General features: G+C 40.1%; 1 protein-coding gene across 1 annotated transcript; it reads right to left on the reverse strand.

Annotated features, from left to right (window-relative positions):
• Positions 1–13,313: 13,313 nt before the first annotated feature.
• Positions 13,314–16,875, reverse strand: LOC107769902 (WAT1-related protein At3g28050-like). The gene is made up of 7 exons (XM_016589160.2): positions 16,396–16,875; positions 16,075–16,140; positions 15,867–15,980; positions 14,716–14,953; positions 14,469–14,627; positions 13,823–13,974; positions 13,314–13,716 (listed from the first exon to the last, which is right to left on the reverse strand). Exons 1-7 carry the CDS (start codon positions 16,572–16,574, stop codon positions 13,566–13,568), a joined length of 1,059 nt encoding a protein of 352 aa, XP_016444646.1. The 5' UTR covers positions 16,575–16,875; the 3' UTR covers positions 13,314–13,565.
• Between the last annotated feature and the right edge of the window lie 3,642 nt (positions 16,876–20,517).

Here is a 20,517-nt window from a genome sequence, read left to right on the forward strand (position 1 = left end):
TTTGTGCGAAAATTTTAGATCTACCATTGATAAACAACTTTAGAAGTGGGTTTGATGTTTGAGCTCGAAAAAGGCGAACTGGGTATTTTAATTTCGTTGATGTTTGTTCGAATTTGTGCTTTCTGTTGTAATTAGTATTGTTTATCAAGCTTCAGTTGTTAGTACACTGTTGAAATTTGGATTGAAAAAGAAGAATCTCATTGCTAAAATTTTAAGAGCTATTGGTTCACAAAATTTAAAAAACAGAAATGTCATTGTTGAACCTTGAAGGCTTGGGATTGAACTAGATTGAAAGGTTATTTGGGACAAATTTGAACTAGATTTGGTCGACATTTGAGAGCTGAAAATGCAACAAGTGTTTATCTTCAAGAACTTTACATAATTCTGAAAATTGCTGCAATTTTACAATTGCAGTTTAAGGTGTTCTAACTTCATTTCTTTGTTTACTCTTGGCTAGATTAGCTTAGCATGAATACATATTAACTAAAATCTTGTTTTTTGCTTTCTTAAATTGTCTGTGCTAAGTTTGTTCGCACTAGATTAGCTTAGGCCGGTGAAAAAAATAAGTTCTTATGGAGAGAGAATTTTATAAAAGAAAGACCTAATGTAAAGAAAGAGTTCACCAGTAATGCAAATGGGTCTGGAGTTACGGGTATGGATACTAGGTTGAAATGAAAATGGATCTGGATACTTAAAAAGCTGCCACGTGTACGCAGGGCACGACTCTGTTAAATGTAGGGGCAGAAATATTAAAATGGATAACAACAGGGGTAGATAGTAAAGCATAGTATAACGGGGGTATTAATAACTATTTTTCTATAGTACCGGAATATATCTAGTCCTTTTCCGAATTAGTTTTCACTGGGTGGATAGATGTGAATTTTTTTTAATTTCTCATAGTTGAGGGGCATATCTAAGCAGTCCACTAAAAATAAAGGCATATTTGGGATCAAACTCAAAATAAGGGTAAAGTTACTCTATTTCCTATAATCAATGGGTATTTTTGGCCCTTTTCCCTTCATATAAAACTGACTCTAATAAAACTCCACTGCTAGAACCCACATACATGTAAAATGACACTAATAGAACCCTAATCCTTGGACTTTATTTGTAGAATTCTGTTCGTTCGTAATCAATGCTCAAAAATTTATGAATTAGTCCATGATCGATTAGGCAAGCAGACAAACAAACTGTATTTTTTTAATCTCTCGCAATACTGTTTTATATTTATGATGAACTATATGGAAACTGACCCATTACTTCTTGTTTTTAATACACTAATTCTGTCAGATTAATGGGAAGATATTTAACTGGCATTAAACTTGTATTTTAGTCGACCATAATAGAATCTTGTAATTATTGTTTGGGTCTTGCAATTCTAAACTACTCCCTTACATTACGTTGCCTATATGGTTAAAATAATCATATTATTTTCAAGGTTTTAAAGATGTGGATGGGTTGGTTAGCCCGAAAATTGTCGTTTTCGGAAAAGAGAGCTAGCTAACGTGTTTTAATTCTTTGCCAAAGCAAACAACAAAAACAGGCAATCGGTAATAATGTAAAATACTTATAAAAATAAATCGACAGTCTAACTTGTCACCAAATTTCATTTAGACACCCTAACTAAGACCTTTTCCTACGAGACACTTCAACTTCAATCAATATATGTCAATTAAACACATATTTCATGAAATAATAGATTGAGTTCAGCGTGTGAATGCCACTTGTTGTGAGGTGAAAAATAAAGCCAATAATAACTATACGCGTCAGCATAGAAAAAGTCAGAATTAAAAGAAAAAGAACAGATGTAGTATTTTGAACATCAACATACAAAAACAGGCAATCGGCAAAAGACCGTGATGGATTTAGTTTGTTTTGTGAAGTATCTATGTAATGACGTTTGTAATATTCTTGCCAGCAGAGGCGAACCTATGTGGTGAGTTGAGGAGTCACGTGACCCCGTTAGTCTCGGTAAAAACTCTGTATATACATATTATATATATTTATACATATATATGAGACTCTTTAAATATTTTAAGTGTGCCTCCAAAAACAAAGAGGCGGATGGAAGAAGTGGTTGCTTTGGGGCCCTTTAATTCCCAACAATGATGAGGACGTTGGTTCCAAACCCTTTACTTTTATCTCTTTTTTTTTTAAAATTCAATTATAATTTATTACTAATATATAATAGTCAGCTTTATTAATATTTTAGTTCTTTGAATACAATATAATTTATATTTAATAACAAATTACTTTTTTTGTTGCTTTTATCTTCTTCTTTTTTATTTCATTTATAGTTTAGTACTAATACATAATAGTTAACTTAATTAATTTTATTCTTTCTTTTCCCATAGTACCCATTTTGTGAAGAAATCTCTCTCTTATATATATATTTCTTTTTTTTTATCGCTGGTTATTAGCATACAGTGATCCCCCGTCTTTCTTAAATCCTAGATCTGCCTCTGCTTGCCGGTATAAGCAACCTAAATATACCTGGGGGCATCTCTATAGGATGTAGTATTTTGAACATGTTCTAGTATTAATATAATATTCACTTTCTCAAAAAATAAGGTTCTTCAGATATAATGCTTTACAATTTAATATAGTGCTATTAAAGGATATAATGCTTTAAAGTTTAAATCTTCTAAGATTGTAGACTCCATTTCAATTTATATGATATAATTTATTTTGAAGTTTGCTAAAATAAAATTACACATATACTTAAAAATTATTAATTTTAACATAAAAATGACACGACATTATTGAAACTACAAAGTCTAAAAATACTCTGACACAACTTACGCAACAAAATTGTTTTTTGTGCTTAAATTTCACTAATTAAATACATACAGTCATATCAAATGAAATGAAAAAAGTATCAATAAGATGTAAGTGTATACGGTCGAAATCAGGTACGCCCGATTACACGGGCTCGAGGGGTCGCCTTAAGCCCGAGTTCAGGATGGGTCGAGTTCGAGCTCGATGGACCAAGCTCGAGCCCGATGACAGAGTACAAGGCCCGATGATCGAAGTATGCATGAGTATCGAAGCCGAGTATGCCCAATCCCGAGATGGTACCATTATGAGGTTGTAACAGAAATAGCAAGATTCCTGCCACGTCCCCAAAATCATGGCGTAAATTCCGGAATAAATTTGTACGAATTGGTACGAATCCGTACTAGGCGGTTAGACAGTTGTCCCAATAAGATTCCTTACTGTAAATAAAAATGTACCTTATTTAGGATTCACCTATTATATAAATTAAGGGGACCCCAATCATTTGTAACGATCATCAATGATTGACAAAGAATATACTCTCTTACTTTATTGCTCATATTTCATCAGAATTGTCTTTTAACTTTATTGTTCTTGACCTACCTCGAGGCCACCTTAGCTCTAGGTCGAGACTGGCTTCCGTACTGGTTTGATTTTACTTCTTTCATTTATACATTAGATTTCTTGGTTATTAATTGGTACTGAATTAAATCACATATCTTTAAAACCATAAACAAGTTTAATTGTTACTCGTATTTTCGAGGTAAATAGTTTGGCGTCAATCGTGGGGCTAAAGATATTAGTGGTTATTTCAGTAGTAATTCGGATAACACACGTTATTTTCACACTTGTTCTTGTCAAGAATTTTTTGTTCTCAGGATAAAACATGTCAAACTCACAAAATACACATGTACACGGCAATGATGGTCTTGGATTTCACGGGGAAAATAATAATGTAGCTGCTCTGGGAGCCAGTGTATCACCGATTAACCCTGGGGAAGTGCCAAATGTGGAACCAGTCGATGTTAGTTCACACATAGCTTTGAATGCAGATTTAGGTGCAAATCCCGGAGGAAGTGTGCGCGGGGAAGCCTGATCTGGCGGCCAAGGAACATAGGGTATATGAGATGGGGGAGTTAGCCTCCAGGTAATATTCGAGATGTTACAAGTTCAACAGATTTCTATTGCTCAGCTTCAAAGCTAGCATAAAACTCCAAGTGTGGTCGAACCAAAAGTCACTCGCCGAACTGAACCAGTGCCAGAGAGATCGAACAGGAATGGCTCGGGGGTTGATCCCACGGTTATGAGGATGCTCGAGGAACTCACTAAGACGATCGAGTTGGGGGAGAAAAAGATTGAGGATAATGACAAAAAAGTGAAGACTTATAACTCCCGTGTTGATCAAATACCGGGGGCACCCCCGGTTTTGAAAGGTTTGGATGCCAGGAAATTCATACAATAGTCATTCCCTCCGAGTGCGGCTCCGAAGCCCATCCCTAAAAAGTTTCGCATGCCCAATATACCTAAATACAACGGAATGAGCGATCCTAATGAACACATTACCTCGTACACTTGTGGGATTAAAGGAAACGACTTAAATGACGATGAGATCGAGTCGGTATTGTTGAAAAAATTTGGGGAAACTTTGTCGAAAGGAATCATGATTTGGTATCACAACTTGCCACCGAATTCTATCGATCCATTTGCTATGTGAGCAGACGCCTTTGTGAAAGCACATGCCGGGGCCATAAAGGCTGCGACAAGGAAATCAGACGTTTTTAAGATAAAACAGAGGAATGATGAGATGCTAAGGGAGTTCGTATCCCGATTTCAAATGGAGCGAATGGAATTACCACCGTTCTTGGATAATTGGGCAGTACAAGAAGAAGAGAATTATCTTACTCCTCGAACTTTCATTGTTCCCGAAGAGTCAGATGAAACCAAGTCAACGGTCGAGGAACTGGAACAGGTCATGCTGATCGAGTACATGCCCGTGAAAAAGGTATACCTGGAAACGAGGTTAACCCCCGAACTTAGAAAAAAACTCATTCAATTTCTTATCAATAACATGGATTGTTTATCTTGGTCATATTTAGACATGACAGGGATCCCACCGGAAATAACAATACACCAGCTAAGCCTCGACCCCAGGTTAAAACCAGTAAAGCAAAAAAGAAGGCCCCAGTCCAAGGTGAAGCATGCATTCATAAATGATGAGGTAACTAAACTTCTTAAAATAGGATCTATTCAGGAGGTAAAGCACCCCAAATGGTTAGCCAACGTAGTTGTAGTCCCAAAAAAGGGGAACAAACTAAGAATATGTGTAGATTATAAGAATTTGAACAAGGCATTCCCTGAAGGCTCTTTTCCACTACCTAACATCGATCGCATGATCGATGCCACAGCCGGCCACGAGATCCTTACCTTTCTCGATGCCTACTCAGGGTAAAATCAAATTTAGATGAACCCGGAGGACTAGGAGAAGACCTCGTTTATCACTAAGTTTGGAACAATATATTACAATGTAATGCCCTTCGGGCTAAAAAAATACTAGAGCTACATACTAACACCTAGTTAACAAAATGTTCAATGAACAGATAGGTAAATCAATGAAAGTTTACATTGACGATATGTTGGTTAAGTCCCTCCGTAGAGGACCATTTAACTCATTTGCAGGAAACATTCAAAATCTTGAGGAAGTACAACATGAAGCTTAACCCAGAAAAATGTGCCTTTGGGGGTCGGTTCGGGCAAGTTCCTCGGATTCATGGTATCAAACCGAGGGATCGAAATCAACCCCGACAAGATCAAGGCCATCAAATATATCACTATCATAGATAATGTGAAAGCTATACAAATGTTAACAGGACGGATAGCCGCCTTGGGTCGATTCATTTCTAGGTCATCGGATCAAAGCAACAAGTTCTTTTCCTTGCTCAAAAAGAAAAAGAATTTCGCATGGAACCCGGAATGCCAGCAAGCATTGGAGGAATTGAAGTGATATTTATCAAGCCTACCTCTGCTTCACACTCCGAAGGTGGATGAAAAGCTTTACTTATATTTGGCAGTATCCGAGATAGCGGTAAATGGGGTACTAGTTCGAGAAGAGCAAGGTACGGAATTCCCTATTTGTTATATAAGTCAGACTTTAGGAGATGCTGAAACTAGATACCCGCACTTAGAAAAATTAGCACATTAATAAGTGTATCTAGAAAACTAAATCCATATTTCCACTGTTACCCAATATATGTTTTAACCACTTATCCTCTCCGAATTTTTCTGCATAAGCCCGAACTATCAGGCCAATTGGCCAAATGGGCAGTCGAACTTGGCGAATACGATATCGAATATCAACCCCGAATGGCTATCAAGTCTCAAATCTTAGCTGACTTCATGCCTGATTTTACACCGACCCTCGTACCGGAAGTGGAAAAAGAACTTCTGCTAAAATCGAGTACATCATCGGGGGTATGGGCCCTCTTCATGGACGGTGCCTCAAATGTGAAAGGGTCTAGGCTTGGCATTGTTGTGAAGCCTCCTACAGGTAATGCTATTAGACAATCAATTAAAACTTCTAGTTGACTAATAATGAGGCCGAGTATGAGGCCATGATTGCAGGTCTCGAGCTAGCTAAAAGCTTGGGGGCCGAAGTCATTGAAGCCAAGTGCAATTCTCTGTTGGTGGTAATCAAGTAAATATAAGCTTTGAAGTTCGAGAGGATAGGAAGCAAAGATATTTGGACAAATTACATGTAACCTTGAATCGCTTCAAGGAGTGGACTCTAGATTATCTGCCTCGAGAACAAAACAGTGAGGCTGATGCACTTGCTAACTTGGGGTCATCAGTTAAAGAAGATGATATTGTCCTGGGAACTATCATCCAATTATCGAGATCTATGGTCGAAGAGGGTCATGCCGAGATAAATTCTACAAGTTTAACTTGGGATTGGAGGAATAAGTATATCGAATATTTGAAAAATGGAAAGCTCCCATTGGATCACAAAGAATCGAGGACTCCACGAACCAAGGCTGCTAGTTTCACATTGGATGAAGATGGAACATTAGACAGGAGGACGTTCGATGGACCATTGACGGTATGTTTTGGGCCGGGGGACACCAATTATGTTCTATGAGAAGTCCACGAAGGCACTTGTGGGTATCACTCCGGCGCCGAGTCTTTGATTCGCAAAATTATTAGATCAGGGTATTAATAGGATATCATGGAAAATGACACTAAGGAGTTTGTCAAAAAATGTGATAAATGTCAAAGGTTTGTACCGATGATTCATCAGCCCGGAGAGCAACTTCGCTCAATCCTGTCCCCGTGGCCTTTCTGAAATGGGGAATGGATATCGTCGGCCCTCTACCAACAGCTCCGGGTAAAGCTAAATTTATTTTATTTATGACAGACTACTTTTCTAAATGGGTGGAAGCACAGGCCTTCGAGAAGGTCAGAGAAAAAGAAGTTATTGACTTCATTTGGGACCACATCATGTGTCGATTAGGGATACCTGCCGAAATCATATGCGATAACGACAAGCAATTCATCGGCAGCAAGGTAACGGAGTTCCTCAAAGCACACAAAAAAAAAAGAATTTTATCAATGCCATATCATCCGATCGGGAACGGGCAGGCCGAATCAACAAACAAGATTATCATTCAAAACTTGAAGAAAAGGTTGAACGACGCTAAAGGGAAATAGAGAGAAGTTCTGCTCGAGGTTCTTTTTGCATATCTAACAACATCAAAGTCCAGTACGGGGTCAATCCCATTCTCCTTAGTATATGGCTCCAAGGCCTTGATTCCAGTCGAGGTCAGGGAACCCAGCACTAGATTTCGACATGCATCGGAGGAATCAAATCACAAGGCTATGAATACTAGCCTCGAGCTATTAGATGAAAAATGAGAAGTTGTACTTGTTCGGATGGCCGCGCAGAAGCAAAGAATCGAGAGATATTATAATAGAAGGATCAACCTTCGACACTTTGGAATCGGGGACTTAGTTCTACGGAAAGCCACCCTCAATACTCGAGACCCGAATGAAGGGAAACTATGCCTAAATTAGGAAGGACTGTACCGAGTCATCGGAGTTGTTGGTAAAGGATCTTACAAACTTAGCATGATGGAACACGAACAATTGGAATGTATCATTACTCAAACGATATTACTACTAAGGTATGACCTTTTCCTTTTTTCCATTTGAATTTAAAACTAACTCATTGCAGGTGTTTGATTGAAGATGTTAAGGGCACCTTTTTACACGAAGACCTTAGGTTTTAAAACACGCATTGCACTCTTTTTCCCTTAGATCGGGTTTTATACCAAATGGGGTTTTCTAGTGAGGTTTTTAACGAGGCAACAACTATGTGCTACCTAAGGAGAATTCAACAGTATCCAAGAGGGTGACCGGGTTTTATTCCCTGTAGAGTACCTAATATATGAATATCATTTTTAAAACCAGACTTCTTTTCAATCAACCTCGAATACTGAGGGGCATCACCCTCGGAGGTTATATTTTTTAGGAAAATACTTCACCCCAAAGAGTGCCTTGATAGGAAAACTTTGTATGGGCCAAACGGTCAGATGAACTGTATCCATATAGAATAGTCAAGCCCCGATAGAAAAACATGTACGCATGTATCAATTATCCAAAGAAGCATTCTTTCTATATCAAAACACTTTGTGTCTCAAAGAAACTTGCTGCTATACGAACATCATACTTGTGATTCCACGAGAAACGACTCAAGGGCCAAAACGCAAATACACTTCAAATACTCGGGGACTGTCATCGACAGTCAACACATTCAAGTATCTAAACTCGAATTTATAAGACCTCAAAGAGGCATAGGCCATCATACTCGGGGACTAACCTTTTTGACAAGTTCGAAAGGTTATCGGAAAACAAGTCCAAAAGGCACACCTGAAGGCTACGACCATATTAAAACTACGTTCATATAAAAAAGGCTACGGCCAAAATCTTGCCGCTTGGAGACGTCCGACTTCCGCCATAATTTAAAGGCCTTCAAATACTTTGAAAACCCGGTTAAATAAGGCTACCCTCGGGAAAAGCAAATAAAAAAAGGGTTCGATAACATCAGCCTTCGAAAAAGCCCCAAGAGGTATTAAAACGAACGGGTTCTGATCGATTAAACCCTCAAAAAACCCAACAGGTACAAAAACACATGCTAAGGCATAAAGAAATTTTCACTATGTCTTTTAACCGAAAAAAGGTAAAAATTATAACCGTCTTAGAGGCCGAATTGGCCTAACTTAAATAGCCTAAGGTCCGACCTAAAAGATCCTAAGGGCCAATATAAAAGAGCCTAAGGGCCGAAACATGTAGAGTTTGAGACCTTGCTCTCACTCAACTCGGACTCAAGAGTCACACCATCCCGAGCTCGCATCAAATCGACCTAAGCATAACTCGATGATTAAAAAAAAACCTTAAGAGGTATTCTATTATAAGTTCAAAGATCGTCCATTGATCACCAAAAAACCTAACGGTTCGTTCTATTCTAAGTCCGAGCCCGTGCTCACTTGATCATTGAAATTGTAACATCAAAATTTTTCATAAATAAAAACGAAGTAGAATTCAATACAAATCCTAGATAAAGCGAAAAGAAAGGACATTTTTTATATTCATAAAGAGTATTTACAATGCCCACAAGGTTCCTTATACAAAAACAAAAACCAAAAGAGCTTAATTTACTTTGGGAGCCACGTCCTCGGGAGCCACATCTTTGAGAGTGGCATCTTCAGGAATCTCCTCCTCGGGGATTTCATCCTCATAACCCCCGCTCTCGGAGCCACTGGCGGAATCTTTGTCATCAGAAAGTAAAGCGACAGCCTCGTCCTCCAAAGTTTTTGCCTTTTCAATATCAGCTGAAAGGTCGAAGCCACGACCGTGCACCTCCTCGAGAGTTTCTCTCTGGGATAATCGCCTGGCATGGTCGAGAGCACATGATAATTTACTTCAACCATAATGGAGATCTCCTGAACCCAAATGTTAGCAGCTTCGGCGTCAGCTCGATAAGAGGACACAAATGCCTCTGCGTCAGATTTGGCCTTCGCAAGTTCGGCGGCCGATTTAGCTTCGAGCTCCTCAATCTTTCGGCTCTGGGCCAGGTTTTCCCCTTTACATTTTGAAGCTGGCGCTCAATTGAAGTCAGCTGATCCGGAATCGTGTCTTTCTCCGAGGCGAGACGATCCATATATTACTTCCACCCCAAGGTCTCGGCCTCTTTCACCTTGAGCTCTTCTCGAAGCTACTCCACCAGCTCGCCCTTTTGCTGGGCCTGCAAAGTTGCAGTGTTAATCGCTAAATCAAATGAATGCATAACAAACCCTCAAAGGCTATATTACATTTTCAATAAGCTTAGTCTGTTCTTGATGAGCCTTCACCAATTCAACTCAGAGATCCCTAACCTCATCCTCTTTCTATACATAGAGGCACTTAAGGTCGTCCCTCTCTTCCACCAGCTTCTTGAGTTCGGCTTCGCATCAAGCAAGCACGGCTCGAGATTTGAAAAATACTTGTCGATGAAGTGCCACGGCTTTCACACAAAGAGAAGGAGTCAGACTTAGAAAAACGAGAATAAAACTTGAGCGTAATTATGAAGACAAAAACTTACTTGTTTGAGAAGCCTCTGGGCCTCATCAAATATAAACGAGGCGTCAGGATCGGTACCATCTTCGACCCCTGCAAGGCACCCCCAAAAAATATCACTCGCTTCATGGGTCCTTCCCATATTAGGAGTCCTCCTGGCCTGGGCATCTCAAAATTCCCCTTCAAAGAACACAGGGCCCAATGGCCGAGTCATCTACATTAATTATCCCAAGTGATTCACTTGGGATATTATCCTCTCTTTGGAGGGCTACGAAACTAGGCTCCTCGGGCTCACCCACCAAATGTCCCCCAGAACGAGATGCATTTTTACCACCCGATGGCTCGGGGACTCTGATCAAGCTCCCCTCCAAAATTTCTTTGGTTCGAGAATGAACTGCATCATCCATTACCGGTTCGGCAGACTTTGAAGCCCCAGTGCTCCCTCTTTCCCGAGCTACTAATAGATAGTCGTCATCTTCTCCCTCCTCCTCGTCATCCCAAAGGTGTTGGGCCACTTCTACAGATAGGGCCGCGGGATCGGCCCTAGTCTTTTTAGCCTTATTTTTCTTGGGCTTGGGGAATTCGCAGGCGAAGCCCTTTTCCTTTTATTCTCCTTGGTTAGCTTTGTGATTTCTTCTTTACTAGGCGAGGGAGACCGCATAACAATAACGCCTCTGAGGTCTGCGTAATAGTAAAGTGAGTATTTCACTAAGAAGCATCAATCTGTGAACAAGAGAACTCACCATGATTTTTAGCTTCCCATCGACCCTTGGCCAAATCATGCCAACTGTGTTCCGAGTATGAAGAAGTAGAGGCCATTTGTCGGACCCAACCTGCGAGGTCTGGAATCGCACCGGGGAACCAAGGGGCAGCTGCATCACCAAAAGGGAGTTAAATCGGAAGAATAGAGAAAGCAAAATATTGATCATCATCGATAAGCTTGCACTTACGTTTCATGTTCCATTCCTCGGGGAATGGCATCCTCTCGGCAGGGATCACATCGGAAGTCCTGATTTGGACAAACCGACTCATCTACCCTCGGTCTTTGTCCTCATCGATGCTAGAAAATAGCGACTTCGAGGATCGACGCTGGAGCTTTATCAAACCGCCTCGATAGAGGCTAGGGCTATATAGCCTGATCAAGTGGCCGAGGGTAAAAGGCATCTCCTCAATCTGGCCCGAGAAATACCTGATCAAATTGACGATGCGCTAGAAAGAAGGGTAGATCTAGCCAAGCATCACTTGGTATTGGTGGCAGAAATCAAGAATGACTGGATCTACGGGACCTAGTGATGGATCTGTGGGACCCAATGTGAAAGGGTAGGTATATACGATTAGGTACCCTACCTTATGGGTGGTGATGTTCTCTTCGGGGGAAGGGACCACAACATCCTTATTCTTCCAATTGCAATCCTTTCTCACTTGCTCAAGTTCATCTTCAGTTATCAAGCAGATGTATCGAGAAATGGGCTCACATCGGCCTGGTGTCGATGCAGGTTTATCGATTTTAAAATTAGAAGTTAGCTCGCATGGCCCGGGAATGCACTCATTGATACGAGGTGGCACCACCGTTCTACCTTTGGCTGGCCGCGATGATGAGGAAGCTTTTTCTTTTTTAGGAAAGGTTTTAGATGTTTTAGCCATTGTTGTTGAGAAATTCAAAAGAAGAGAAGGCGTTGATGTTGTAGCAAGAACAAACTGAGAAAAAGGTGAACTCAGAGAAGATGAAGAAGCTAGTGAGATTTTAAGAATGATTTGAGAAGTAAAGATTGTAAAAATTGTGAAATTGGCTTATTTATAGAGGCCATTTTAATGGTTTGGGGAAGCCAATGGCCGACCATCAGCTGCTTCCAATTAATGACCTTGGGAACTATGCAGAAGCGACCTTTTAATCACTTCAGTCACTGACGTCACAAGATAGACATCATGATCGAGGCATCGGAGCATCGAAGATCAAATTGTTTCTTATCATCTTACTCTAAGAAACGTGGGGACTATCTGTATACGGTCGAAATCAGGTATGCCTGATTTCACAGGCTCGAGGGGTCGCCTTAAGCCCGTGTTCAGGATGGGTCGAGTTCGAGCTCAATGGACCAAGTTCGAGCCCGATGACAAAGTACATGTCCCGAGGATCGAAGTACGCGATGAGTATCGAAGCCAAGTATGCCCAACCCAGAGATGGTACCATTATGAGATTGTAACAGAAATAGCAAGATTCCCGCCACGTCTCCAAAATCATGGAGTAAATTCTGGAATAGATTTGTACGAATTGGTACGAATCCGTTCTAGGCGGTTAGATTGATGTCCCAATAAGATTCCTTACTGTAAATAGAAATGTTTCTTATTTGGGATTCCCCTATTATATAAAGGGGACCCCAATCATTTGTAACGATCATCAATAATTGGCAAAGAATAGACTCTCTTACTTTCTTGATTACATTTCATCATAATTGTCCTTTAACTTTATTGTTCTTACTTTATTGTTCTTGACCTACCTTGAGGCCACCTTAGCTCGACGTCGAGACTGGCTTCCGTACTAGTTTGATTTTATTTACTTCTTTCATTTATACGTTAGATTTCTTGGTTATTAATTGGTATTGAATTAAATTACATATCTTTAAAATCATAAACAAGTTTAATTGTTACTCGTATTTTTGAGGTAAACAGTATGCGTTCCACCACCATCTTTTCTCATTCCTTTCAAGGGCGGAGCTATCCTTTCCGAGGGTAATCAATTAACATACCTTCTCCTGAAAATTATATGTATATAAATAAGTATGTACATTATTTGTTGAATTTCTTTGGCTTCTTTATGTGTTTACTTCTTTATATTTTAACTTCCTTTAGTGAAAATTTTGGCTATGCCACCAGGGGCGGATGTAATGTATTTTCGACGGTTTCAATTGAACCCATATCTTTTAACGCGGAGTAAAAATTTATATTTAAGAATTTATTAAAACTGTAAAAAAATAGATATGAACACATAACTTTAAAAATATAATGGGTTCAATGCTAAAAAAAGTTAAAATTTGAACCTGTAAGATTTGAATCTTGGATCAGCCTCTCTGTATGCCACTGATTCCATGTCAAAATTTTGAAAAACACTTGCACATACATGTATTATCTCATTCACTAAGAAGAAAATAAAAATAAAAATACAACTGAAAAAAGGAAAACACCTATATTTACGCATTATCACTTTGCCTATGTAGTAGAGGTACTGTGGTAGTGGCCGAACCAGAATCCATGCCTATGTCTTCAACACAAATTTCCTCTTTAGCTTTTCCCCACATCACAGAGTAGAAACCCAAAGCTATGATCGTTCCACCAATTACACTGCAAATATTAATATTTTATTCAAAGATCAATTAGTCATCAACTAATAAATTAAAGACTAAAAGAAACAATTAATCTTCAAGTTTTTGGAGTTAAAAAGACTAACTTTCCAACATGAAGAACATCACCAAGAAAAGTAACCCCCAATATTACAGCAGCTACCATTCCAAGTGGCTTAACCATTACAACAAAAACAGGTCCCTTTTTCTTTAATGCCCAAACAAAAATAAGACTTCTAAGGAAAACCATCAAAATTGCCTGCAAAAAACATAAAATAAGCTCTTTTTGTTAGTGTTAAGTGCATCCATCTTTTTCACTCCATATGTCTAAAAATGAACAACTTGTTTTTAGGTTTGAGGATCATATACATTTAATTTTATGTTTCGATTCTAACATAGATTTCTTAATTTTTATATATAATTAATATTTACATATTCAAAAACTAATTATGAATTCAATCTTTTTAATCGTTAATAATCTGAAAAAGCTTGAAAAAAATTTCGTAGTCAATAGATTTTTTTTTTGGACTCAAATCGTGTAACTTTAAAATGCACGATATAAGTTTTAATGGCGCACTACCAATAAACTATCTATTTAGTATAAAATTGATCGGATGGTCCTCGCTACTTTAATTAGCAGCAGTTTATGTAACTACCACGTGATATGAATATATTGGAAATGTTGGCCTAACTTATAGATTGTAATTAAACAGAATGTGAACTATAATTTTTCATCATAAGTTAATTACTTACAGCGTAACAAATAGTAATCAACTCCAAATCTGGCTTAAGTCTCCAAGAACTTGGATTTGGCTCAGCAATTAAGCCAACCACAGCTGACATAATTGTTACTAAGCCACAAGTAACTGTTGTCACCATAAATTCTTCTGGAAAATCATTTATAATCCATGCCTGAACATAAAACAATATAATCTCGACATTAAAAATTAAGCATTTTATTCTATCAGTATATAAAAATTAAACTCGATGAAAAAATTACCTGGACGATATATAAAAGTGCAAGCAAGAAGTTAGCACTACCAAGGAGAAAACCTCCGAGGATCCAATTTGATTTTGTAGTGATGAGTAGTTGATGAAAATATTTAGGAAATTTTGATTTATTGAAAAAAATGGGAGGGCCTCTATAAAAAGTCACAATCAGTGCCCCAATTAGTAATGTTATTGTCCCAATAAACTTTGCCAGACTGCTTTTCACTTTCAATCCTAACTTTTCCATCCTGCTCATAAGACAAAAGCAATGCCAAATATCACAAAATAATACTATTCAAAAAATAAAGTTTTTTTTTTTGGTTTTAACCATTCAGTCCAACGCGATCAGGAATTTTACAAAGAGTATTCAAAATTTAATATATATTTATAAAAAGTAAATTTTTTGACCTATATACATAATACTTATAATTTTCTATATACTCAACATAATTTTACGATGAAGTATGATCGATCTTCACTCTATGTGGCTACGCCTGTCCAAGGGCTTTCCATAATTCACTATCCAACTAATTTAGAGTAGTGGCATAGAGAGCAGGGCTCCCTATCAAAGCGGACTTTATTCCTAAGGCACGACTAGGGGTGACAAAATGGTTAAATTCATATTATCTACTAAAAAATGAGTTGGATAATGAACTTTTTAAATACATGTCAAATATATATGAGAACCATATTATCCAATTAGAAAATGGATAACCAAGTGGATAACTAATAGGTTTAACTTCTACATTTGTAAAACCTCAAATTGGAGGTTCCTCAAGTTTGGGAGACTTTGAATTCTCCGAAAAGTGATCATATTCATGAAGTCATGGATAATATGATTACCCATATTATATGCCGGTTAACCCGTTTTTTATCCGTATTAAATATGGATCGGATCGGATAATTTATCCGTTTTTTCATTACCCTTTTCAATCGGTCCCAAATCCAATCTGACCCGCCCGTTTGCCACTCTCAGGCACGACCACAAACTCTAATTAAAGGTGGAGAAAATTTTAATTTACTATTCAAACACATTCCATGTGGTGAAAAATAAAGTTAAAAACCTATTAGACAACACTAATGTTGTCAGGGTAGCTTATTAGACGACATAGTTGATGTCAAAGTGGTTGAAAATTATTGGAGTTAATAAACTGCTCTTACCCGGCAATTGCAGCAATTAGGAAAGTGAAAGCCGGAACAAGATCTGTCATTGCTGAGGCCAGAGTTGGATTGCTATACTCTATCCCAAAATACAACAGTATTTGCACAGAGCAGCTTTTGTAATTGCCACAAATCAAAACATCTTAAACCATTAATCAACAGTCATAATAATTAACAAAAGAAAATTCAGCAATTCATCAAGTAGTACCTGAGAAGGGCAAGAAGAAGCATCCTACAGAACATTGAGAAATTGAGTTTTCTGCAAGGTCTGATTCTGCGGAATGCATATTAATCAAGAATATCAGTTAACAAAAAACTGCGATATATATATTTATGACAGATGACCACTTTTATGGCTTTGTATCTAGACATTGGCCAATTTTTCAAAAAATTGGACTCAAATTGTAATCACTTTCGAGCTTCAGACCACTAGTCAAATTTTGAAAAAGTAGCCACCTTCTAAATACAAGGATAAAAATGAAAAGAACCAAAGAAGTAAGGTAATAAAGTTTTGGAGAAATTAATTAACCTATGATGAATGAAGGTGGAAGGGAGGAGGAAGAACAAGGCCAAAGCATTGGAATAAAAGATGAAGACGAAATTGCTCATTCCTCTGGTGGTGGCTGCTTTATTCAGTGTGTTTAAACCTACTTCCATACATTCTACTGTCAACAACAGCGCTATTATCAGCAAACCTGAGCTCCACATTTTTTTCTGAGTCCCTTCTGCTGGATCCACCTCAACAAAAGACTTTTATGAAAAAGATTACTTGGACAAACGGCCTAGATTTTATAAATATGGACAAAACATTCAAAATTTGGAGTTTATGAGTTTTTATTGTGATTTAAAATTAATATACAATAATAACTAATTTTATCCCGTAAATCTCACTTAACAAAAAACGAGTTTGAAATTCTTATAATTTTTTGAAGAGAAAAAAAGTACTAGTACTATTTGTTAGATGCCGCCTTCCCGGCCTTAAAAGAAAAAACACAATATTTTCAGTTTGGTTCTGATACTTCTAACTTTTATTTAATATTTATATTATAATTATTTATTTATCTTTAGAAGTATGATAATTGGCTAATTAGCGCATCTGATACCATATCCTGCTAATATACGACAGAAGAAAATTCGTTTTCTATAAGCTGTTTAAGCGCACTCATTGCCGCACACTACGTCGTGCTTCCCACATGTCCATCGAAGAGGCTTTCTTTAATCTAAATTTTACATCGGTTACAGTATTTATCTTTGGAGTTTATCAATTGCTTCTATTACCGAGCAGGGGCAGATGGGTTGGAGTGTAACACCACCCGGACGCCTTGGTTGAAACTTTGCATATGTAATGTCATGGGCTGCTTTCCAGACACGCCCTATGACTCCTTGGCCGCGCCCCATGGCGGCTTAGCAAACCTCACAATGTCTAGCGCCATGGTCGGCCCCGTGATCTTGGCTGCGCCAAGTGACAAGCGCGTATGCGCCTCTGTCGCCCCACCGATGCCTCTCGCCAGCGCCCAAGGGCTGGCCAATGACAACAGCGCCGCGCGCCCTGACAATGCCGCGCGCGCAGATCCTGATGCCTCGCCAGCGCCCAGCTGCAGGCCCATTCCAGCAGCGCCTCGCGCACAGACCCTGATGCCAAGCACCAGTGCCCAGCCTCAGGCCAGCACATCAAGTGTCGCGCGCGCCCACAGCAACGCGCGGAGACCCTGACCCGCAAGACAAAGATGCTGCCATCGGACTTAGTTTTACCTTGTAATAATCTAAGTCCTTTTCATTGTAATCATAGGCTAGTTTTCATCATTTTCATTTCAGTGTGCTTCTACAGCTTTATTAGGACTAGTCATGTAATGTTGGTTTATTTTTTTTAAGCATTATTAAGGGGGACCAAACAATCAAACATTTCATGCAACCATTTTCTGGTGTCTCTCCCCCTCGACACCACATCTTTGTAATCAGCATTTTCATTCATCAATAAAATCATCATCATCATTCAAAACCCAATTCTCTCTCAGCTTCCGCAATTGCTCATGACATTGGTTTTCCCGCACGGCACTGACAATCTAGTCTAGCGTGCGGAGGGGACCTCATTGGCGGACAACAACCGCACTGACATCGGTTGCTTAGCCTTACGTTGCCCTTCCAAAGAACATCAGGAAGGCATTGCGTAACAGTTGGTATCAGAGCCTAGGCTCGACATCGGACGAGGGAACATTTGCCATCATCACCATTTCTGACCATGGTGAATCATGGGGAGCGTCTAGCATCCCTAGAAGAGACGGTTGACCGATTACGACCCATCGTGGATACGGTGCCTGATCAAAACAACAACCTAGTGCAAAGGTTGGACGACCTGGACCGCCGAATGCGGCAGGCCGAAAATGACATTGCAAACATCAGTCGTGACTCTGACGAGGACCGACAAACGACAGCTATTGAAACTGCCAATATTCATGGCAAATTTGAGGACCTCCAACAGGAGCGTGCCGACGATTTGGCCCATCAGCAACAAGAGGCAGACAGACTAACTGCCATGCAGCAAACCATAAACGACTTGACAGACAAGCTCAATGTTGTCAATGCTGCCTTACAGAGCCTACTTCGAGAAGGCGACAATCACATCAGGGGTGCAGCAAACCTCACCCCCATTCCACAAAATCTTAAGATACCGGAGCCAAAGCCATACGACGGATCCCGGGATGCTAAAGAAGTGGAAAACTTCATCTTCGACGTCGAACAATACTTCGATGTCGTGGGCCATTTGGAGGAATCCAAAAAGGTAGCGACTGCTGCCATGTATCTTCAAGGCGATGCCAAAATTTGGTGGCGGGTCAAATACGAAGCCATCAAGGCCGGTAAATATACTCTCCAGACATGGGATGAATTGAAGGTAGCCATACGCCTGCAGTTCTTCCCCGAAAATGTGGAATACAATGCAAGGAGAAAGCTACGGGACCTCCGCCACACCAAATCAGTGAGGGAGTACGTGCGCGAATTCTCCGCACTCATGCTAAACATACGCGACATGGGGGACAAAGACAAACTCTTCGCATTCATAGAAGGTTTGAAACCTCATGCCCGTATGGAACTACAAAGACAACGGGTAGACACCCTGCCCAAGGCCATTCAAGCTGCAGAATGCCTTGGCGATTATCATTTGGGAACTCAGAACGACAGGCCCCAGCCGTCTGTCCGAGGGGGATTCAACGGGCACCATCCCAGCAATGGTGGCCCAAGCAAAAGTGGGGGAGATCGGAGTGCATCCAAAACTAAGACTCCTCCCTCCAACAGCAACAGTGCTGCATCCATCAACAACAATCAGGGGAGAAAGCCTCCCTCAGAATGCCGTCATTGCGGCGGGGCACATTGGAACAATGAATGCCCAAACATAAAGGTCAATGCTCATCAGACTGTCGAGGATGAGTCAGACGCATCAGACACATCAGAAGACAACCAGGTAGGCGCCTTCAATGCAATTGTTGGCTCTATCCCACATGCCTTAGCGGGAACCAGTGCATATCCTCCTAAGAAAACATCAGTCCCGATCACCAAGAAAGGGAAAGAAAAGATGGACGAGAGGCCTCCTAAACAAGCGAGGACCCTAATGTTCGTCGAATTGAAAGTGAACGGCAAGCCCCTTCACGCATTGATAGACACGGGTGCCACCCACAACTACTTGTCATCAACGCAAGTAGAGCGCCTAGGTCTTGTTGTACAAAAGAGCAAAGGCCGCGTCAAGGCTATCAACTCACCACCCCAGACATTGGGTGGAACAGCTAAAAATGTCCCAGTGAAACTTGGCCCATACAAAGGAAGCATCGATCTGCGCATCGCAATCATAGATGACTTCGACATCATAATGGGTTTGGAGTTCATGAGGCAAACCAACACCATACTGGTACCATATGCCAACATGCTCCTGATGTTGGGAGAAAACGGGGCCAAGCCCTGCACCATACCATGCTTCCCATAAAGATGGCCGCTGAAAACATCTCGGCCATGCAGTTGGAGAAGGTAGTCGACAGACATGAACCCCTGGTTCCGGCTACCCTTCGCAGCAACAATCAGCCATCATGTCATCGACCTCAAAAGACTGGTGACGCTCCTCATCGTGTGAAGACTTGTCAGCCCTGCCACAAGGACAAGTCGGATCACTCATCACAGACGGGACCCTCGCAGCCATTACATGTCCCTCAGAGACCATGGGAAAGTGTTTCCCTCAGATTCATCACGGGATTGCCCCAAGTCGGCAATCTTGCATCCATCATGGTTGTCATAGATCAGTTCTTAACCTATGCAACTTTCATAGCAGCCCCGCAAAACGCATCAGCAGAAGATACAGCTCGACTCTTCTTCTCGCACATTGTCAAACATTGGGGCTTGCCCAAAGACATTATTAGTAGGCGCGACTCACGCTTCACTAGCAACTTTTGGACCCATCTCTTCAGGTGCTTTGGGTCAACATTGAGTCACAACTCAGACATCCATCCACCATCGGATGGCCAGACAGACCGGTTCGATGGCATGCTGGAGGAATATCTCCGCAACTTTGCAACCGGATCACAGAAGCATTGGGTGAAGCTCCTGGATGCTGCTCAACTGTGTTTCAATTCTCAAAAGAGCCATCATACAAACAAAAGCCCTTTTGAAA

Source organism: Nicotiana tabacum, chromosome 20 (assembly GCF_000715075.1).
Source record: "Nicotiana tabacum cultivar K326 chromosome 20, ASM71507v2, whole genome shotgun sequence".
Classification (NCBI taxonomy): domain Eukaryota; kingdom Viridiplantae; phylum Streptophyta; class Magnoliopsida; order Solanales; family Solanaceae; genus Nicotiana; species Nicotiana tabacum.